The sequence below is a fragment of the Spermophilus citellus genome, assembly GCF_964194105.1.
Source record: "Spermophilus citellus genome assembly, chromosome: 6".
Classification (NCBI taxonomy): Eukaryota; Metazoa; Chordata; class Mammalia; order Rodentia; family Sciuridae; genus Spermophilus; species Spermophilus citellus.
Genome location: NC_138187.1, coordinates 126,366,788 through 126,385,467, shown reverse-complemented (window position 1 = coordinate 126,385,467; position 18,680 = coordinate 126,366,788). Strand labels below are relative to the sequence as shown.

Genomic DNA, 18,680 nt, shown 5'->3' with positions numbered 1-18,680 from the left:
TTAAATAATCACCTGAAATATTTTATGTAAGATTGGTGGAGTTTTGCTTTCCTAAAGTGATAAATTCACCAATGGAGCCATCTGGGCCTAGAATTTTCTTTTTGAGGAGGTTTTCAATTATAGATTCAATTTTTATAAAAAATTTAAGTTGCATAATTTTCCTGGGTCCATTTTGATAGGTCTTGGAGTTTATTCTATGCAGGTATTTATTCTGTTTTGTGAAAGTATGCCCTTCATTGCATCTTATCAGGTATGGCAGAATTTTGAATTTTCCCTTCTCATAAGGTTCACTTTTCTTTCTTCATTAAGGTAGCATCTATCAGACTTTTTCACTGTAAAGTTTCCCTTTGTAATTAATAAGTATTTTATGGGAAGTTACTTTGTAATTATGGATGTGTCTTGTTCCTCAAAAATCCTTCAGTTTTGTTTGGAGTTGAGGCTCAGTGGTAGAGTGCTTGCCTAGCGTGTGGGAGGCACTGGGGTCAATTCTGAGCACCACATAAAAAAAAATAAATAAAATAAACATATTGTGTCCATCTACAGCTAATTTTTCTTTAAATTCTTCAGTTTACTCAAATGTATCCACACAGACTCTTTTCTTCAATGAGTTATATACTACTATAGTTACTTATTTTAAAGCTCAAATTGTTAGTGGAATTTGCTGAGAGTGGGAGGTTAGGGGAAAATGCTCCTCTAAGTTGGCTTGTTCTTTTGACATGTCCTCATCATTGCTTAAACATGACCTTACTTTCAACACAACCAGTTTTTCTCATCTCATATTATCTCTTCCTGGGGGTAGATCTGGATTAGCCATTTCTTCAAGGAATCCTGGTTCCTTATAGTGGAAAATAGATTCAGAAGCCAAGATCTGAGTCTAGGTATGCTTATCACTACTGAGGTGGTGGTGTCTCAAATCTCAGTGGATGAAGCTAGGGTATTTGTGTATGGGTGCATATGTAAGTATACTCACATACTTATACATTATACTATACTATATTTATATGAATAGTGTGTTATCTCTAATTTTAATCCAACATCACAGAGCTGGATCTAGTTTTTTCCCTTTCCATATTTCTAATACCCTTCTCTAACAGTGAGAGACCTGGCTGACATTAACCTTAATATATTACTTATCTGAACAGTCTGTACACATGCCCTCCCATCTGTCTGTTTGCATTCCTTTTGTGTTCTGATATCCCATGCAGCTTTTCTCACTTATGGGTATCCTCATGACCCTCAGAGGATGGGCTCTGACCCCTAGGACAATTTGCCCCACATTGGATGCCCTCATTGCTTATATAAGCCTGACTCCCCGATTGAGTTCAACAGTGTGGACCAAGACTCCTCCTTTTCCCTGCATAGTTGCCTTCCTTACTCCCTTTGGGCTCTGTTTTAGTCAGCCTTGTTATCACTATGATCAAAAGACCTGATAAAAACAATGTAGAGGAGGAAAAGTTTATTTGGCTCACAGCTTCAGAGGTCTCAATCCATAGATGGATGAATCCATTGCTCTGAACCAGAGGTAAAGCAGAACATCATGGTGGAAGGGTGTGACAGAGGAAAGCAACTCAGAAAATGGTACCAGAAAGCAGAGAGAAAGAGCTCTGCTTACCAGAGACAAAATATATACTCCAAAGGCACACCCCTAGTGACCTACCTCTTCCAGCCACACTCTCCTTACCTGTGACTACCACCCAGTTAATCCACTCAACTGAATCAGTGCACCGATTAGGTTAAGGTTCTCATAGTCCAATCATTTTGAAACTGGAGTTTTGGGATGAAACTAGATTCCCTGCTTCTGTTGACAGATAGGGTTTATGCAGGCTGTAGGCCTCACCAGTTTTCTTCTAGATTGTTGTCTGGCAAATGTGAAGAATAAAATTCAGGACAATAACAAAAGAGAAGAGTTAACAAAATAGGATTTGAGAAGAGAGAGAACTCCCTTGATGCAGGTGGGGATCTGATAGTATTACAGGGCTGGGGCCTTCCAGGAAACTGAGGCAGCACGAAGGCCACTCCTCCTTGATACCCCATTGCCAGTGATCAAGTCAGAAACATTTCAGACTAGTCACTCAGAGCAACAGGCATCAGTTTGTTGAAGGGATAGTAAAAGGGGAAAGGGGACACTCTCAAGGGAAAGTGTGGGTCCTTTCAGAAAAGGACAGCATGCCTTTCCATACTCCAATTTATTGGAGATTTCAAAGAACTTTCCAGAAAATCCCACCCAGGCCTTGTCTTGACTTTTGACTGACAATAGGATAACATCGGACTTTCAAGTTTCCACTACCATGACAACCCTAGATCACCTTGGCCCACACTGACCAGTTCTAATTTTCCTGTTCTTAACCATACTTTCTTACAGGTTTTGTGGTTAGAAGGAATTATCCTCATCTCTCTGAGTTTTGGGATCTAGTCTGTGAAAAGGGTCACAAAAGTCTCTTCCTTCAGAGTAACTTGGGTTCCTTTTATCAACACTGTTTCCCACCTGCATTTCCCTTGAAGATAACAGATAGTTTGCTGAGAAATGTGACATGTCCTGTCCACTTAAGCCAGGCAGGCTGCAGGTAAATTACTTCTTGGAAAAGAAAGCATGGGGGCCTCAGTACAGTGGGCCCATTTTATAGAATTATTCTCTTAACCTCATATTCTGTTCATACCACTCACATCTGTCTCAATTTCCCCTCTAAATTGTCTTGTATTTTCTAACCCATGAACTTTTGGGTAACTCTTCATATCTAAACCATAACAGGCCTGACTCTTCAGACTATCTTTATACATGGACACCCTCCTATGCTGCTCAGGCTTTGGTTTCCTATGCCATGCTGCCCTTCTGTGCAGATGGACACATCACCCTTCTATGCTCTACTACCTTTCACTATGTACCTTTCTGCATGGAAACCCTTCTCACCCTAACTGGACATTCAGGACACAATACCAGGCACCTGGCTCCATGGTTCTAGTCCTTCACAAATGATGACTCCACTTCCTTCAGTCTGGACAGACGTTACACTTAGTCTAGGCTCTGTTGCCCCAGGCCAGGCTACCTTCCTTGGGAAACTACCTTATCCTGTTAAGATTCTGACTCCCCTTACTAGACCTTTTCACCCTGCCTGGGCTCTAACACACTGCATAGGGCTACCTCCATTGTCCTCTCTTCCTTCTTGAGTTCTGACACCTCACTTGCAGCTACTCCCTGAAATGAAGGCCCTTCTCATCGCTTTTGGGTTCTGACACTGCATGCTGGCTACCTTGCTTCCTGTATGGCCATGGACACACTTCTTATGTGGCTTGGGCCCCAGAATAGCACAGCGTACCTCCCACACAGATAGGCATCTGTCTCCCTTTTCCCCCTTGGGCTTTGACATACTTCTCTGTACCTCTGGCTTCTCCTTCCACCACCATTGAAGACCCCTGCTTTCTTCTGTCCTACTCAATAGCATTAGAACTAACATTTCAAAGGAGGGAAAGACAGGGAAAACTCAGTATCTTTTGAATGTCTATAGGATTTGAAATGATGTCCTTAATACTATTCCTGACATTAGTAACTTATTTCATCTTTTTCTTTCTGACTACATTCTTCAACCAGTTTCTCAATTTTAGTTGTTTTTTTTTCAATTAATTGTATGTTAGTGTGCTGATACTTTCTAATTTATGCATATTTTTAATTTATTTTTCTGCTCTTCATTATTTTGTAGACCCTACTTGGGTTTTAATGCGTAGGTCATCATTGTTTATTGAATCCCCCCCCCAATATATTCACTTAAAATTTTCTCCTAAGCATGGCTTTAGCCACATCCCACATGTCTTTATGAGGATTATTTTAAACTTTCTCTTCATTATATAAGTTAATTTTAATTATTATTCCTTTTGATTCATGAGTTATTTAAAGTATTTTTAATTTCTAATTATTTTTGTCTAGTTTTTTATAGTTTTTTAACTGATATTTTTGTTTTTGATTTCTAGTTTAATTCCACAACAGTCAGATAACAACCTCTTTGTGCTTCTAATTTTGTAAAATGTGTTGATCCTTAATTGATTACCCAGCTTGTAATGAATCTTGGCAAATTTTCACAGGGACTTGAAAAGCGAATTCTGCAGTTGTGAATATTCACTATTTTTTAGAACTGTGGTTCTCTCCACTATCTTAAAACATAAGGTTAAGAGCTATTGGTCATATTCTGCATATGCATGCATACTGTTTTTTCTAGGTTAAGAAAATATTTCAACTTATTCTGCTATGCAGTATGCAGAGAATAAATTAAAATTCTTTGACATATCCAGGTTGAACCCTTTTATGGACATATTATTTCCATTAAATAAGGGTATAAAATTAGGTAGTAAAGCAAAACCTAAAGTAATGAAAGAACATCATAATATTGGTGTTTGATAGTCCCAGAAGAAAGATCTTCTTAAGGTTTATGTTTACTGTGTAATTTAATAATATAAATTATGTTACTGTATAAACAATTGTTGGAAACTTTTTCTAGTGTCAATTAAATTTAAGCCACATCTTAGTTATCACACTATGTAGACAACCAGGAAATAGTTGTCATTTAGAATATGAAGAGATAATTACAAAACTAAAAAAAGGAAAATTCTTATGACTGTATATTTCAGTGAAATTTGAATTCCATATACATTAGCATGTTCTTTGCTTTGGAAAATAAAATATAAAGCAAAGATAAAAGAAGAAAAGTGGTGCATTATTATTTTCAAAACTTTGAAAATGTGGTGTGGCCAAAATAAACTTTTTAAAAAATTTTTTTAAATTATAATTGGACACAATATCTTTATTTTATTTATTTATTTTTATGTGGTGCTGAGGGTCAAACCCAGGGCCTCACACGTGCTAGGCGAGCGCTCTACCGCAGAGCCACAACCCCAGCCCCCAAAATAAACTTTTTATTCTGGTTACAACTTTAACATAATATTGTTTTCTCCAAATTTAAAAGATAGTAGTGAGGTCTACTCATTGAGCCTAGTTAGCATATTCACATATCACAAACTTATTTTGTGTAATTTGTGCCTTGATCTCTGAATCAAGAGTTATATTAAATCTAAACAAGAGCCAGATGACAGGAACTTAGTTGTGAAAATATGCTCTAGTTGATTGGCAACTTAGCAGGAATCTAATAAAAAGTAATAGAAAGAAGGAATACCATTATTACCACAAAGAAATTATACCATGCTGGTAAGAGCAAAAGGAAAGTTAGGGAATAATTATTATAGAACAGTTGTTGGGGGTAAGAAAGCCACAGAGAGAAAAAGTATTTTGATTAAGATTAAAAACTGAGATCATATGACCAAATTGAGGGATAAGGAAGACAAGGACTGGATCATATTTGTTTTCTAGCCAATATCCTTCTGTCTCTTCCTTCCTTGACCTCCCATTGTTATCTACTCTGTTACATATATATGATTAGGTACCTTAACCCATCCCTACCTTTAAATTTTTGATGGCATCTGATTAATTTAAACCAATTATAGTAATCCCGTTTCTCCTACCAGTGATGGGTTTAGGAATAGGCATGTGACCCACTTCTGTCCAGGGTGATCTATGAGGCAATATGCTGAGACTTCTGGGAAAGATCATCTCTCTTCTCAGAACAAAGGTAAAGGACACAGATATTATTACCCTATATACATGGATAATTACACTCCTGGAGTGACTCTGCACCATGTACAGCCAGAGGAATGAGAAATTGTGCTCCATTTGTGTACACTATGTCAAAATACATTCTATTGTAAAATTTAAAAAATGGTACACTGACTCCTAGAACCACTACATTGTGAAATTTTAATTAACTTCTGTTACAGTAAGTATTTAGATATGGCCATTTAATTTAATTTATGGCTGATTAAGCATTTTTAAAGGAGAGGAGCATATTGGTTTAATGATTTATAAGTTCTATCACTTGATATTGTATTTAGAAACAATAGAAACTCCAACTCTGAAGTTGCTTGTTTTGTTTTTTAACAAATAGGGATTTATTTGTCTCACCCATAAAAGTTTAGAGCTATTCATGATGTTTCAGATACTTCAACTCATATCTTTTTTTTTTTTTTTTTGGCTTTTCCATCCTTACTTTCATTCTCATGTTAGTTACTTCATGGGCACTAGGCAATTACTGCATCCTCAGGCAGGTGAAAAGGGAGGGCCAAAGGGGGTGCCCATAGAGTTTGACTTCTTTTATCAGGAAAACAAAAGCTTTCCTGGAATTCTGATTCGGAAATTTTCTGCTTAGATCTCCAGCCTAGTTGGATTGCTGCTCAGGAGAGGTCAACTGTGTGATAGGGTTCAGTTAGTCCACCATGCACATGTTCACACCATACCTACTGCATGTGAATGGATGGATTAATCCACATAAATTGTTGATAGCCACTTGTCTCTAATATTCTGGAATTGGTTTTTTGGCTGCTGCTTTTAATGTGTTTAATATATCTTCTTGAATTTAGCTTCAACTATATTAACTCAGCCATCCTTTTTTAAAGTTAGTATACTATACTCACTAGTTAGACATTTAGTTTTCTTTTTCAAATTTAGGGCTTTTGAACAAATATATAATTTTTTCTAAGTTAATACAAATTAATATTTTTCATTTGAGCCAGGCATTGTGGAAATTTTTAAATGAGGTTTTTAGTTTTTATGTAAAGTTGATCTTAGGAAAAACACAGGAACTGTATTGAATATTGAAGTTGAACTCCGTAACAGTCTTTTGTAAGGGTCTTATTTGTAGAAGGAGATGCATAGTCCATTAAATAAAAATGAGCATCCCCAGCACTGAAAAAGAAAAAAAAAAAGAAAGTGTTTAAATTCAACATTAAGTATTGCATTCAGGTTTATCTGTACAGACTCACCAGTTTTTTAATTGTGTACTGGACTCTGTCCTTATCCCTTTCCCTCTTCCACCTCCAGCCTTCTTCACAGATAGGTTTATTCTTAATCATTGAAGTAAAAATTTAAATGATCTTTTAAAAGTGAAAAACACTGGTTCAAATTATTACTAGAATTGGGAGATAACTCATGTAGACCAGGAGGAATCATGCTTTAGGAGGGCTAGAGACTCAAGGAATGGGGACATGTAATGGAGAAAAGACAGCAGAACTGTAAATTTTTGCTGTGTGGTGGAGATTAACAAACAGAGTTTGGATCTGATTCATAGGGCACATCATTTTAGTATTCTAGATCCAGAATAGATGTGAAAAAACAGTCCTGACCCTGCTGAATCAAAAGCAGGTTTAAGTTCTTCTCAATTACTAAAAAAAAATGAGGGTTTTATGTTTGTTTAGCCTACTGTGTTTTTATTGCTTTGGCTTGGAGGCCACAAATCACAGGGAAAAGACAAAGTATGTATGCTGCTGGGTTGTTTTGAGAGAGTGAACCAAATTAAAAAACCTATTTAACAAAAACTTATTTTTATGGTATATAATAGGGCCTCTCTAAGTTTATGATTTATTTTTTCTGATCTTTGCAGGAAGAGAGGAGTGGAAACAAGATTATTTTGTTTCTGCACCTCAACTAGGGAAGAAGGACACTGATTTAGTAAATCTAATAGTTATATTTCTGCAAAATTTTTAATCCCGTGTTTTTAAGCTATTTACAATTACTGTAGACCGTACTGCATTTTGAGGCTAATTGGAAACAGTGACCAGATTCTTAATCATTATCAGGAAACTGCATTCAGAGAATGAGAAGAACACCGCCGCTGGATGAATTGCAACCACCACCATATCAGGATGACAGTGGTTCTCCCCATCTCTCATGTACACCTTCAGAAATTGGAGATGGTAAATGTGAATTTTCCCACTGCAGCAACAGTCCACGATGCTCATATAACAAGTGCCCAAGTGAAGGAAGCACAGGTCATGAAATAGAAAGTTTTCATAATAAAGGATATGAAGAAGATGTTCCAAGTGACAGCACCGCAGTCCTGAGCCCTGAAGTAAGTGAAGCACATGTAAGTTTAAAAGTGGATGTTATTTGGAAGATAATAATCTTGTGCTTTTCTTTTTGGTAAGGAGAATGGGATTCATCACAGTCTTATCACTTTTTAGTTTATGGTACCAGTTTCCATTCTTAAGCTAGTCTTTACCAACAAACTGACCAGGGCTGTCTCAACTTGTCTTCAGCTCCCTCTGCAACCAAAGGAAGATGGATAGTTCAAGATAGGGAGTGGTGGTGGTTGTTAAACACTTTATATAAAATATTCTGGAATTATTTACCTTTTTATTTCATCTCAAGGTTACAGTTTATGTTTATTTGGATTTTTATTATTACTTATTAATTTTTATAAGTCTTTTGAAATCACTTTATTGTATTTTCATTTATAGAATATGAAAGGGATAATGGATAATGATGATCAGCCTTACTAATGCAATTTGAATTCAAAGTATCATGTATCCAGAGTGGTTAGTTGGTTAAATTTAAGTCACTTTTTTTGTAACAAAAATGTGAAAATAATAGAAAAAGTAATTTTTGCTATTTCAAAGTATTGCCATTGGATTTGTTAAAAACTAGAACAGTAAGGTGTTTTCATAAGGTAGTATTTATTTTTAGGATTTACTTTTTTTGATAGTTTTAGAGTGTAAGCTTTTACAACTTTTGTTCCTGACAGCATTCCTGAAAGCATACAGTATGTTCGTGTCTCTACTAGGTAAATTTTCTGCTTTGCTGTCAAAATTAAATAAGGAAGGTAGTTTCCCAACACACAGAATAATTAAGTTGTAGATAGAATTTCTTTAATTTGGGAGTATTTTTTTATAATTTTAAAAAGCGTTTTGCTAATATTTTTTTAATATTTCTGATGTTATAATATATCTGACCTAGAAGAAAATTCTACATTGATATTTTAAATTTAATGTATTAGTGTTTTATGATTTTCCACAAGGAATGTTTGTGTTCTATCACATAAACAAAGTTAAGATCGCTGCTTTGTGACTTTTCAAACTGTATACACAGCAAGCTAACAGTGAAGCCTAGATTCTAAAATTAATAATAGTAACAACTATCACAGGTGTCCTGGGAATTTTGCTGTGAACTTTACATAGTCAGCTCATTTAGCTCTACCAAGCATATCCTCAGAAGTTATATTTCTGTTTCACCAATGAAAACAGTAAGACTGAGAGAGTTAAGCAATTTGCCCAAGTACATGCAGCTCTTAACTAGTGGAACTATAATTCAAACCCAGGTGTGTCTGATCACAAAATGATGCTCTTAACAACTGTTATTATATTACCATTCTTAATCTAAATTGTTGTGTGTGAAATTACTTGAATGTAGTGGTATCCTCTAACATACCACGAGGCAAGTCATCACAGGGGACTCAGACCAAATTAAGATGCTTAAGTTACATGTGTATGCACACTTATGTATGCATGTGTTTAAATCTATTTCAGATACAAAGCAAGAAGTAAGAGGATTATGGTAAGGTACATTGACACACTTACCTCTGTCATTATAGGATATCGCTAGGTATAGGTAGCAAGGCCACATCATGGTTTATACAGTGCCCATATATCCTGTTCCACTGTCTTTGTTCCATCAACATTCCTATTTATCGTTTGGTAACAAAGACCAGAGTAGAGATTTAAATAAGGGTATCAAGACCCAGCAGTACACACTTGCTTTAGAAGCAAGTACACCTGACCACCACTGGACCTTGCCAGTGAGCCTACTACACGGATACAGATTTTTATCTGCATTTCCTAAGTAGAAACATGGGAGACAAAGCTCTTATCTCAGAGACAACATGTTCATGACTTGGGTTTTACATCATTTTCTATAGGTAATAGTCATTTGTTTCATCATATTTTCTATTTAATTCATCTATCTTTGGTATGTTATTAATTTCTACCGTTACTAATTATTCTTTTGGTATATTATTAATTACTACAGTTATTAGTTACAGTTTTAATATATCATGAATTCTGTCTTGTCTCACAAGTTGCTTTCCTTACACATTATCTATAGTTAATGCCTGTATTTTTACCCATATTTTAGAAGCTGCTGTCTTGCTATCTTTGTTAACACTTATTTTTGAGTTTCCTCTACTTAGTTTTGTGTCTTTTATAGTATCACAGAATATAATCAAACAATTTAGCAAAACTACATTACATAAGTACTTTGATATAGAACATTAATAACCTATGCAAGTATAGGATATAATGTTAATATAAAAATTTTATTTTTCAAATTTATTATAACCCTATAATTGATAATATGTGTCAATTAGAAAAGTCTTTCCTCTTGGTTTAATCCAGGTTGCAGGTGTCTTAGATATATGATTGAACTAAAAGAGGGGAAGAGGGCACAGAAGAAATCTGTGGCAAGTAGTTTATAAACTCTATTGAGTTTATGTGACTCTGTTGCTAGCTAAGTTTTTCTAAAACTTTGATCCAGGCACCTTGAAAGGGAATGATTGTTTGCTAGTTTCCTGTTTGAAGAGTGCAGATAGTAGTTTTTATCTGTTAAGGTTATACCCTTTAAATTGTGGGTTTCACATTCTTTTTTTAAATTTTTAAAATTTGATCTAATTAGTTATAGGGTTTCACATTCTTAACATTGTAATGCTCAGGGAAAACATAGAAAAAAATGTTCTTTTGAGTAAATGAAAGAAGGAAGACTGTGGGGCATTAGTATTCATTGCCACAGTAAGCACTGAACACATGCTGAACACGTGACATATTTAAGGTAAAAAACCTGGCTTTGACATTGTTGGTAACTATATGAAACTCCCAAATGTATTCCAGACAATTAGACTGGCAGGAATTTGAGACAACTAATGGTTATAATTTCTTTTAATGTCATAATTAGTATGTATAGTTTCCAGTATTCAACTTTTAAAACGTGTATTCTTCATTTTCAACAATAGGTAATATTGGAAAATAATATATTGTTTTTAATTTTAGTTAACAATTGAAGTAATATGGTCTGAAATTTGGAGGATACTTAGCTGCAAAAATATTTGAGGCCTTTTTATACTTCCATATTTCACATTTCCTTTGGTTTTTTTTTTTTCCATGTGTTTTTTTTTTTTATTGGATGTTCACAACTTTACAAAGCTCATGACAAATCATATTTCATAAATTAGAATCAGTTGGGTTATGAACTCCCATTTTTTCCCAAATACAGATTGCAGAATCACATCGGTTACACATCACATTTTTACATACTGCCATAATAGTGACTGTTGTATTCTGCTACTTTTCCTATCCTCTACTATCCCCCCTCCCCTCCCCTCCCATCTTCTCTCTCTACCCCATCTACTGTAATTCATTTCCCTCCATGTTTGTTATCCCATTCCCCTCGTAAACTCTTAAATGTAATTTTGTATAACAATGAGGGTCTCCCTCCATTTCCATGTGATTTCCCTTTTTTCTCTCCCTTTCCCTCCCGCCTCATGTCTCTGTTTAATGCTAATCTTTTCTTCCTGCTCATCCTCCCTGTTCTGTTCTTAGTTGCTCTCATTATATCAAGGAAGACATTTGGTATTTGTTTTTTAGGGATTGGCTAGCTTCACTAAGCATAATCTGCTCTAGTGCCATCCATTTCCCTGCAAATTCCGTGATTTTGTCATTTTTTAGTGCTGCGTAATACTCCATGGTGTATAAATGCCACATTTTTTTTATCCATTCATCTATTGAAGGGCATCTGGGTTGATTCCACAGTCTAGCAATTGTGTATTGTGCTGCTATGAACATCGATGTGGCAGTATCCCTGTAGTGTGCTCTTTTAAGGTCTTCAGGAAATAGTCCGAGTAGGGCAATAGCTGGGTCAAATGGTGGTTCCATTCCCAGCTTTCCCAGGAATCTCCATACTGCTTTCCAAATTGGCCGCACCCGTTTGCAGTCCCACCAGCAGTGTACAAGAGTACCCTTTTCCCCACATCCTCGCCAACACTTGTTGTTGTTTGACTTCATCATGGCTGCCAATCTTACTGGGGTGAGGTGGTATCTTAGGGTGGTTTTGATTTGCATTTCCTTGATTGCTAGAGATGGTGAGCATTTTTTCATGTACTTGTTGATTGATTGTATGTCCTCCTCTGAGAAGTGTCTGTTCAGGTCCTTGGCCCATTTGTTAATTGGGTTATTTGTTTTCTTATTGTCTAATTTTTTGAGTTCTTTGTATACTCTGGATATTAGGGCTCTATCTGAAGTATGAGGAGTAAAAATTTGTTCCCAGGATGTAGGCTCTCTATTTACCTCTCTTATTGTTTCTCTTGCTGAGAAAAAACTTTTCAGTTTAAGAAAGTCCCATTTGTTGATTCTTGTTACTAACTCTTGTGCTATGGGTGTCCTATTAAGGAATTTTGAGCCCGTCCCCACAATCTGTAGATCGGAGCCAACTTTTTCTTCTATCAGACGGAGAGTCTCTGATTTGATATCTAGCTCCTTTATCCACTTTGAGTTGACTTTTGTGCATGGCGAGAGGAGGGGATTCAGTTTCATTTTGTTGCATATGGATTTCCAGTTTTCCCAACACCATTTGTTGAAGATGCTATCCTTTCTCCATTGCATGTTTTTAGCTCCTTTATCAAATATAAGATAGTTGTAGCTTTGTGGTTTAGTCTCTGTGTCCTCTATTCTGTACCATTGGTCCACCCGCCTGTTCTGGTACCAGTACCATGCTGTTTTTATTACTATTGCTCTGTAATATAGTTTGAAATCTGGTATCGCTATACCAACTGATTCACACTTCCTGCTTAGAATTGTTTTTGCTATTCTGGGTCTTTTATTTTTCCATATGAATTTCATGATTGCTTTATCTATTTCTACAAGAAATGCCATTGGGATTTTGATTGGCATTGCATTGAACCTATAGAGAACTTTTGGTAATATCGCCATTTTGATGATGTTAGTTCTGCCTATCCATGAACAGGGTATATTTTTCCATCTTCTAAGCTCCTCTTCAATTTCTTTCTTTAGGGATCTGTAGTTTTCATTGTATAGGTCTTTCACCTCTTTTGTTAGGTTGATTCCCAAGTATTTTATTTTTTTTGAGGTTATTGTGAATGGAGTGTTTTTCCTCATTTCCGTTTCAGAAGTTTTGTCACTGATATACAGAAATGCCTTTGATTTATGTGTGTTGATTTTATATCCTGCCACTTTGCTGAATTCATTTATTAGTTCTAGTAGTTTTTTTGTAGACCGTTTTGGGTCTTCTAGGTATAGAATCATGTCATCCGCAAATAGTGATAATTTAAGTTCTTCTTTTCCTATTTTTATGCCTTTAATTTCTTTCGTCTGTCTAATTGCTCTGGCCAGTGTTTCGAGAACTATATTGAATAGAAGTGGTGATAGGGGGCATCCCTGTCTTGTTCCAGATTTTAGAGGGAATGCCTTCAATTTTTCTCCATTCAGAATGATGCTAGCCTGAGGCTTAGCATAGATAGCTTTTACAATGTTGAGGTAAGTTCCTGTTATCCCTATTTTTTCTAATGTTTTGAACATAAAGGGATGCTGTACTTTGTCAAATGCTTTTTCTGCGTCTATCGAGATGATCATATGGTTCTTATCTTTAAGCCTATTGATGTGGTGGATAACATTTATTGATTTCCGTATATTGAACCATCCTTGCATCCCAGGGATGAATCCTACTTGATCATGGTGCACAATTTTTTTGATATGTCTTTGTATCCGATTTGCCAGAATTTTATTGAGGATTTTTGCATCTAGGTTCATTAGAGATATTGGTCTGTAGTTTTTTTTCTTTGAGGAGTCTTTGTCTGGTTTCGGAATCAGGGTGATGTTGGCCTCATAGAATGAATTTGGAAGAGCTCCCTCTTTTTCTATTTCCTGAAATAACTTGAAAAGTATTGGTATTAATTCTTCTTTAAAGGTTTTGTAGAACTCCGCTGTATACCCATCCGGTCCTGGGCTTTTCTTGGTTGGAAGTTTTTTGATTGCTTCTTCTTTTTCATCTATCGATATTGGTCTGTTTAAGTTGTGAGTTTCCTCCTGACTCAGTCTGGGCAAATCATATGACTTAAGGAATTTATCGATGTCTTCACTTTCTTCTATCTTATTGGAATATAGGTTTTCAAAATAATTTCTAATTGTTTTCTGTATTTCTGAAGCGTCTGTTGTAATATTGCCTTTTTCATCCCGTATGTTAGTGATTTGTGTTCTCTCTCTTCTTCTCTTCGTTAGTATGGCTAGGGGTCTGTCGATCTTATTTATTTTTACAAAGAACCAACTTTTTGTTTTGTTAATTTTTTCAATAGTTTCTTTTGTTTCAATTTCATTGATTTCTGCTCTGATTTTGATTAGTTCTTGCCTTCTGCTACATTTGCTATTGTTTTGCTCTTCCTTTTCTAGGGCTTTGAGATGAAGTATGAGCTCATTTATTTGTTGGTTTTTCCTTTTTTTGAGGAATGACCTCCAGGCAATGAATTTCCCTCTTAAAACTGCTTTCATTGTGTCCCATAGATTCCGATATGTTGTGTCTGTATTTTCATTTATCTCTAAGAATTTTTTGATTTCCTCCTTTATGTCTTCTGTAACCCATTGATCATTCAGTAACGTATTGTTCATTGTCCATGTGATGTAGGATTTTTCCTTCCTTCTTTTATCATTGATTTCCAGTTTCATTCCATTATGATCTGATAAAGTGCATGGTATTATCTCAACCCCTTTATATTTACCGAGGGTTGCCCTATGGCATAATATATGATCTATTTTTGAGAAGGTTCCATGTGCTGCTGAGAAAAAAGTATATCCACTTGATGATGGTTGATATATTCTATATATGTCAGTTAAGTCTAGGTTATTGATAGTGATATTGAGGTCAATAGTTTCTTTATTCAACTTTTGTTTGGAGGATCTGTCCAATGGTGAGAGAGGTGTGTTGAAGTCACCCATGATTATTGTGTTGTGGTCTGTTTGATTCTTGAACTTGAGGAGAGTTTGTTTTATGAACGTCGCAGCGCCATTATTTGGTGCATAAATATTGATAATTGTTATGTCTTGTTGGTGAATGGTTCCTTTTAACAGTATATAATGTCCTTCCTTATCCCTTTTGATTAGCTTAGTCTTGAAGTCGATTTTATTCGATATGAGAATGGCCACGCCTGCTTGCTTACGAGGACCGTGTGCTTGGTATATTTTTTCCCAACCTTTTACCTTGAGTCTGTGTATGTCTTTTCCAATCAGATGAGTCTCCTGGATGCAACATATTGTTGGATTTGTTTTTTTAATCCATGTTACCAGCCTATGTCGCTTTATTGGAGAGTTTAAGCCATTAACGTTTAGAGTTACTATTGATATATGGTTTGTACTTCCTGCCAAGTTTGATTATTTATCTTTTTTTTTTCCCCCTAATTTAGTTTATTTCTCCATGGTTAGCTTTCCCCCCTTCCTCTGTCTTTACCGAGGCACTTCCCGCTGATGGTTTTGGTTATTGTTTTCCATTTCTTCCTCGTGTAGAGTTTTGCTCAAGACGCTTTGCAATGCTGGTTTTCTGGCTACAAATTCTTTTAGCTTTTGTTTATCATGAAAGATTTTTATTTCGTTGTCGTATCTGAAGCTTAATTTTGCTGGATACAGAATTCTTGGTTGGCATCCATTGTCTTTCAGTGTTTGAAATACGTTGTTCCAGGATCTTCTCGCTTTCAGCGTCTGTGATGAAAAATCCGTTGTCAGCCTTATTGGTTTACCCCTAAATGTAATCTGTCTCTTTTCTCTTGTAGCTTTTAATATTTTCTCCTTGTTCTGTATATTGGATAGCTTCATAACAATGTGTCTTGGCGTTGGTCTACTGTGATTTTGTGTGCTCGGTGTCCTGTATGCATCTACAATTTGTATATCTGTTTCCTTTTTTATTTCTGGAAAGTTTTCTGTAATTATCTTATTCAGCAGGTTATTCATTCCCTTGGCATGAATCTCTGTGCCTTCCTCTATCCCGATGACTCGTAAGTTTGGTTTTTTTAAGTTATCCAAAATCTCTTGGATGTTTTTCTCGTGATTTTTTACCAGCCTATCTGAGTTGGCTAGACTCTTTTCAAGTTGATATATTTTGTCTTCATTATCTGACGTTCTGGCTTCTACTTGCTCCACTCTGTTAGTGATACTCTCGATTGAGTTTTTAATTTGGTTTATCGTTTCCTTCATTTCTAGAATTATTGTTTGATTTTTTTTAATAATCTCTATCTCCTGATAAAGATGTTTAACTTCTTCTTTTATCTGTTTTTGTAATTCCTTTTCAATGTGATCTTTAAGGTTCCTTTCCATCTGTCTAAGGTGTTCCTTGAGTTCTTTATATGGCCATTTTTCTGATGACTCCAGGTCCTCCTGAATATTTAGGCTGTCCTGCATTGTTTGTACTCCTTTTCTTCCTTGCTTTTTTATGCTCATGATACTTCTTATTCTGTTTGACTGCTGAGTTACTGTTTACTCTTATAAATTTATTTGATGCTTGGGAGGAGAGGTATTAGAGGGGAAGGGAAGAAGTCACTAAAGAGAGTGAGTGTAGGCAGGTGGGGTTCAAGAGAGGGGGAATAAGAAAGTTGAAAAGAAATGAATAGACAAAAGAAAAAAGTGAGGAGAAAGAGAGAAAAAACGAAAAAATAAAAATTTAAAACAAACAAAAAAAATTATAATGGTATTAAAAAATGGAAATTAAAGTTTAAAAAAATAGTAATAATAATAGAATAAAAAGAATTAAAAAAAATGAAACCATTGATAAGAAAGTTAAAGAACAACAACAACGTCAACTACAAAAAGTGAAAATAAAAAAAAACTAATAATAATCATTAAAAAAAATAATAATAATAATAATAAATGCAGTCATAGAGCTCGATTAACTTCTCTTCCAGTAGGTGGAGCTATGCCCACTGGGCCAGGCTTCTCCTCTTGATAGGTGGGAACCAATCACTGTGCCTCAGCTCTTCTTCCCATACTGTGCGAGTCTCCAGTCCTGAGTGCCTAGGTCTTTCTCTTGTGGTTCCTCAATCCAGGCCCCACTCGCCTGTGATGCTTACCACATTACTGGCTACACGCCGGGTCTGCTGCTCCTGGGAGCCCTGTTTTCAAGGATGCCTGGGCACACCCTTTCTGTTTTCCTCCCTCGGACCCTACGTTTGTAGGGCTTGGGGCTGAGGACCCCCAGCGAATTTGTTTGCCCTCAGGTAGCAACTCCCCTGGTAGCTGGTGCAAGGGACCTCTGTTGTCAGCCCTGGTGGGAGCGATAACCGCGCTCTTGGGTGCCACGCTTGTTCACGACCTTAGCAGCGCCGCCGCGGCCTCCGCTGCTCCTCGGCCTGGTGCCTAGCTCCCAGGGCCCAAGCGGCTGCCGCCACGGCTCTCCAACCCCCTCCTCCAGAGCACGGGTCTCCTCGCAGGGGGGTGCCCAACGACCCCAGAGCAGGCTCTGCCCCAAGGTGCAGCAGGGAACAGGCGACCGAGGCGCTTGAGGCTGTGGTCCAGCCTTCAGAGGACAGGGCTCGGCACGCAGCCCAGTTCCAGTCTCTAGATGTGGCTGCTGGACAGTGTAGACAGGGCCATCAAGGCAGCATGCCGAAAGCAAATGGCGGCTCCCGCGGAGTGGATTTTCGGCCCGAAACCCCAGCCCAGCCAACAATTTCAGTCCACTAACTCTCCCTGTATATACAATATTCAAAAAAAAAAAAAAAACAAAAAACAAAACAAAACAAAAAAAAAGGGCGGGGTGTACTGAGCTTTCTTTGCCTCAGGTACTTAAGATCCACTGCTGATTACCCATTCAGCTTCTCTGCAGGGAGCAAAGTGAAAGAGGAAGCATATGGGCGCAAAGCGCCCGTGGCTCTGAACAGGAAAGCGTCTGGGAGCCAAGCGTCTCTTTTTCAATCTTTTTGTTTTTTTTTCTGCTGCTTGGCCGGGTGGTCCACTACAGACTAATGGTGAAAGGAGCTCTAACAAGCTGTGCAAAGTCTCTATTAAAGCCGCTATTCTGAGCACCAGTTTCAGCAGTTCGGCGACCCCCGTACGCAGCCCAGTTCGCTATTTCATAAAGGCTTGGTTAGATTCCCTTCACGTCGCCTCCTGAGCTGGGTGGGCGGGGGGGGGGGCTGTTTGCCGTGCAGGTGGGGACCCTTATCGCCGCGCCGGGCCCGGCCGCCGGGGGCCGTTTGCAGAACCGGGCAGGCGCTGGCGGCCGTTTGGCGGCGGCTGGCAGGGAGACTGAACCTCTGCACCGCGTGGCCAAGATTCACTCATCTGGGACAAACTGTCACCTCTCATAAACTTACTGATTCCCGGCAGGTCTCCTTTCCACGGAATTTTGCTAGAGGTTCCTCCGTAGGTAGATTCTAGGTGTATTAATGGGTCTTTCTGATCGCGTTACTGTGGAGATCCTGAAAATACTCCTTCCTCCCCGGCCGCCATGTTGGGTCTCTTCCTTTGGTTTTTAAATAGAAATAGGTTTATGTTCTTTCATAGATGGGGAATTGTATAACAAGTTCTAAAAATGGAAACAAATTTTTCAATAGCATTATACTTTATTTATGTGCACTTACTCTGCAGTTTAATATTGAGTTGCTGGTTGTGTTCTTTATAGTGTGAAGGTAAAATTTAGTAGTATCTCACTAAAGGAACAGAAATAACAATAAAATATATTTAAATTTTTAATTGTAAAACATATGTCCAACTTTCTCAAAATGGTAATGATGTAGAGTACATTCTAAATGTGTCTTTATTTAATAAGTGTT

The 18,680-nt window shown here is 37.1% G+C and overlaps 1 protein-coding gene across 3 annotated transcripts in view; it reads left to right on the top strand.

The window, feature by feature from the left end:
- Positions 1-18,680, top strand: part of SYT14 (synaptotagmin 14) — a gene marked incomplete at its 5' end in the record, with an annotated part of 187,749 nt that overhangs the window by 84,991 nt on the left and 84,078 nt on the right. For all 3 annotated transcript variants that reach the window (XM_081299329.1, XM_081299328.1, XM_081299327.1), the window contains one exon: positions 7,672-7,943. In XM_081299329.1, the coding sequence (XP_081155455.1) occupies positions 7,672-7,943 (272 nt within the window). The remainder of the gene's footprint in view (positions 1-7,671; positions 7,944-18,680) is intronic.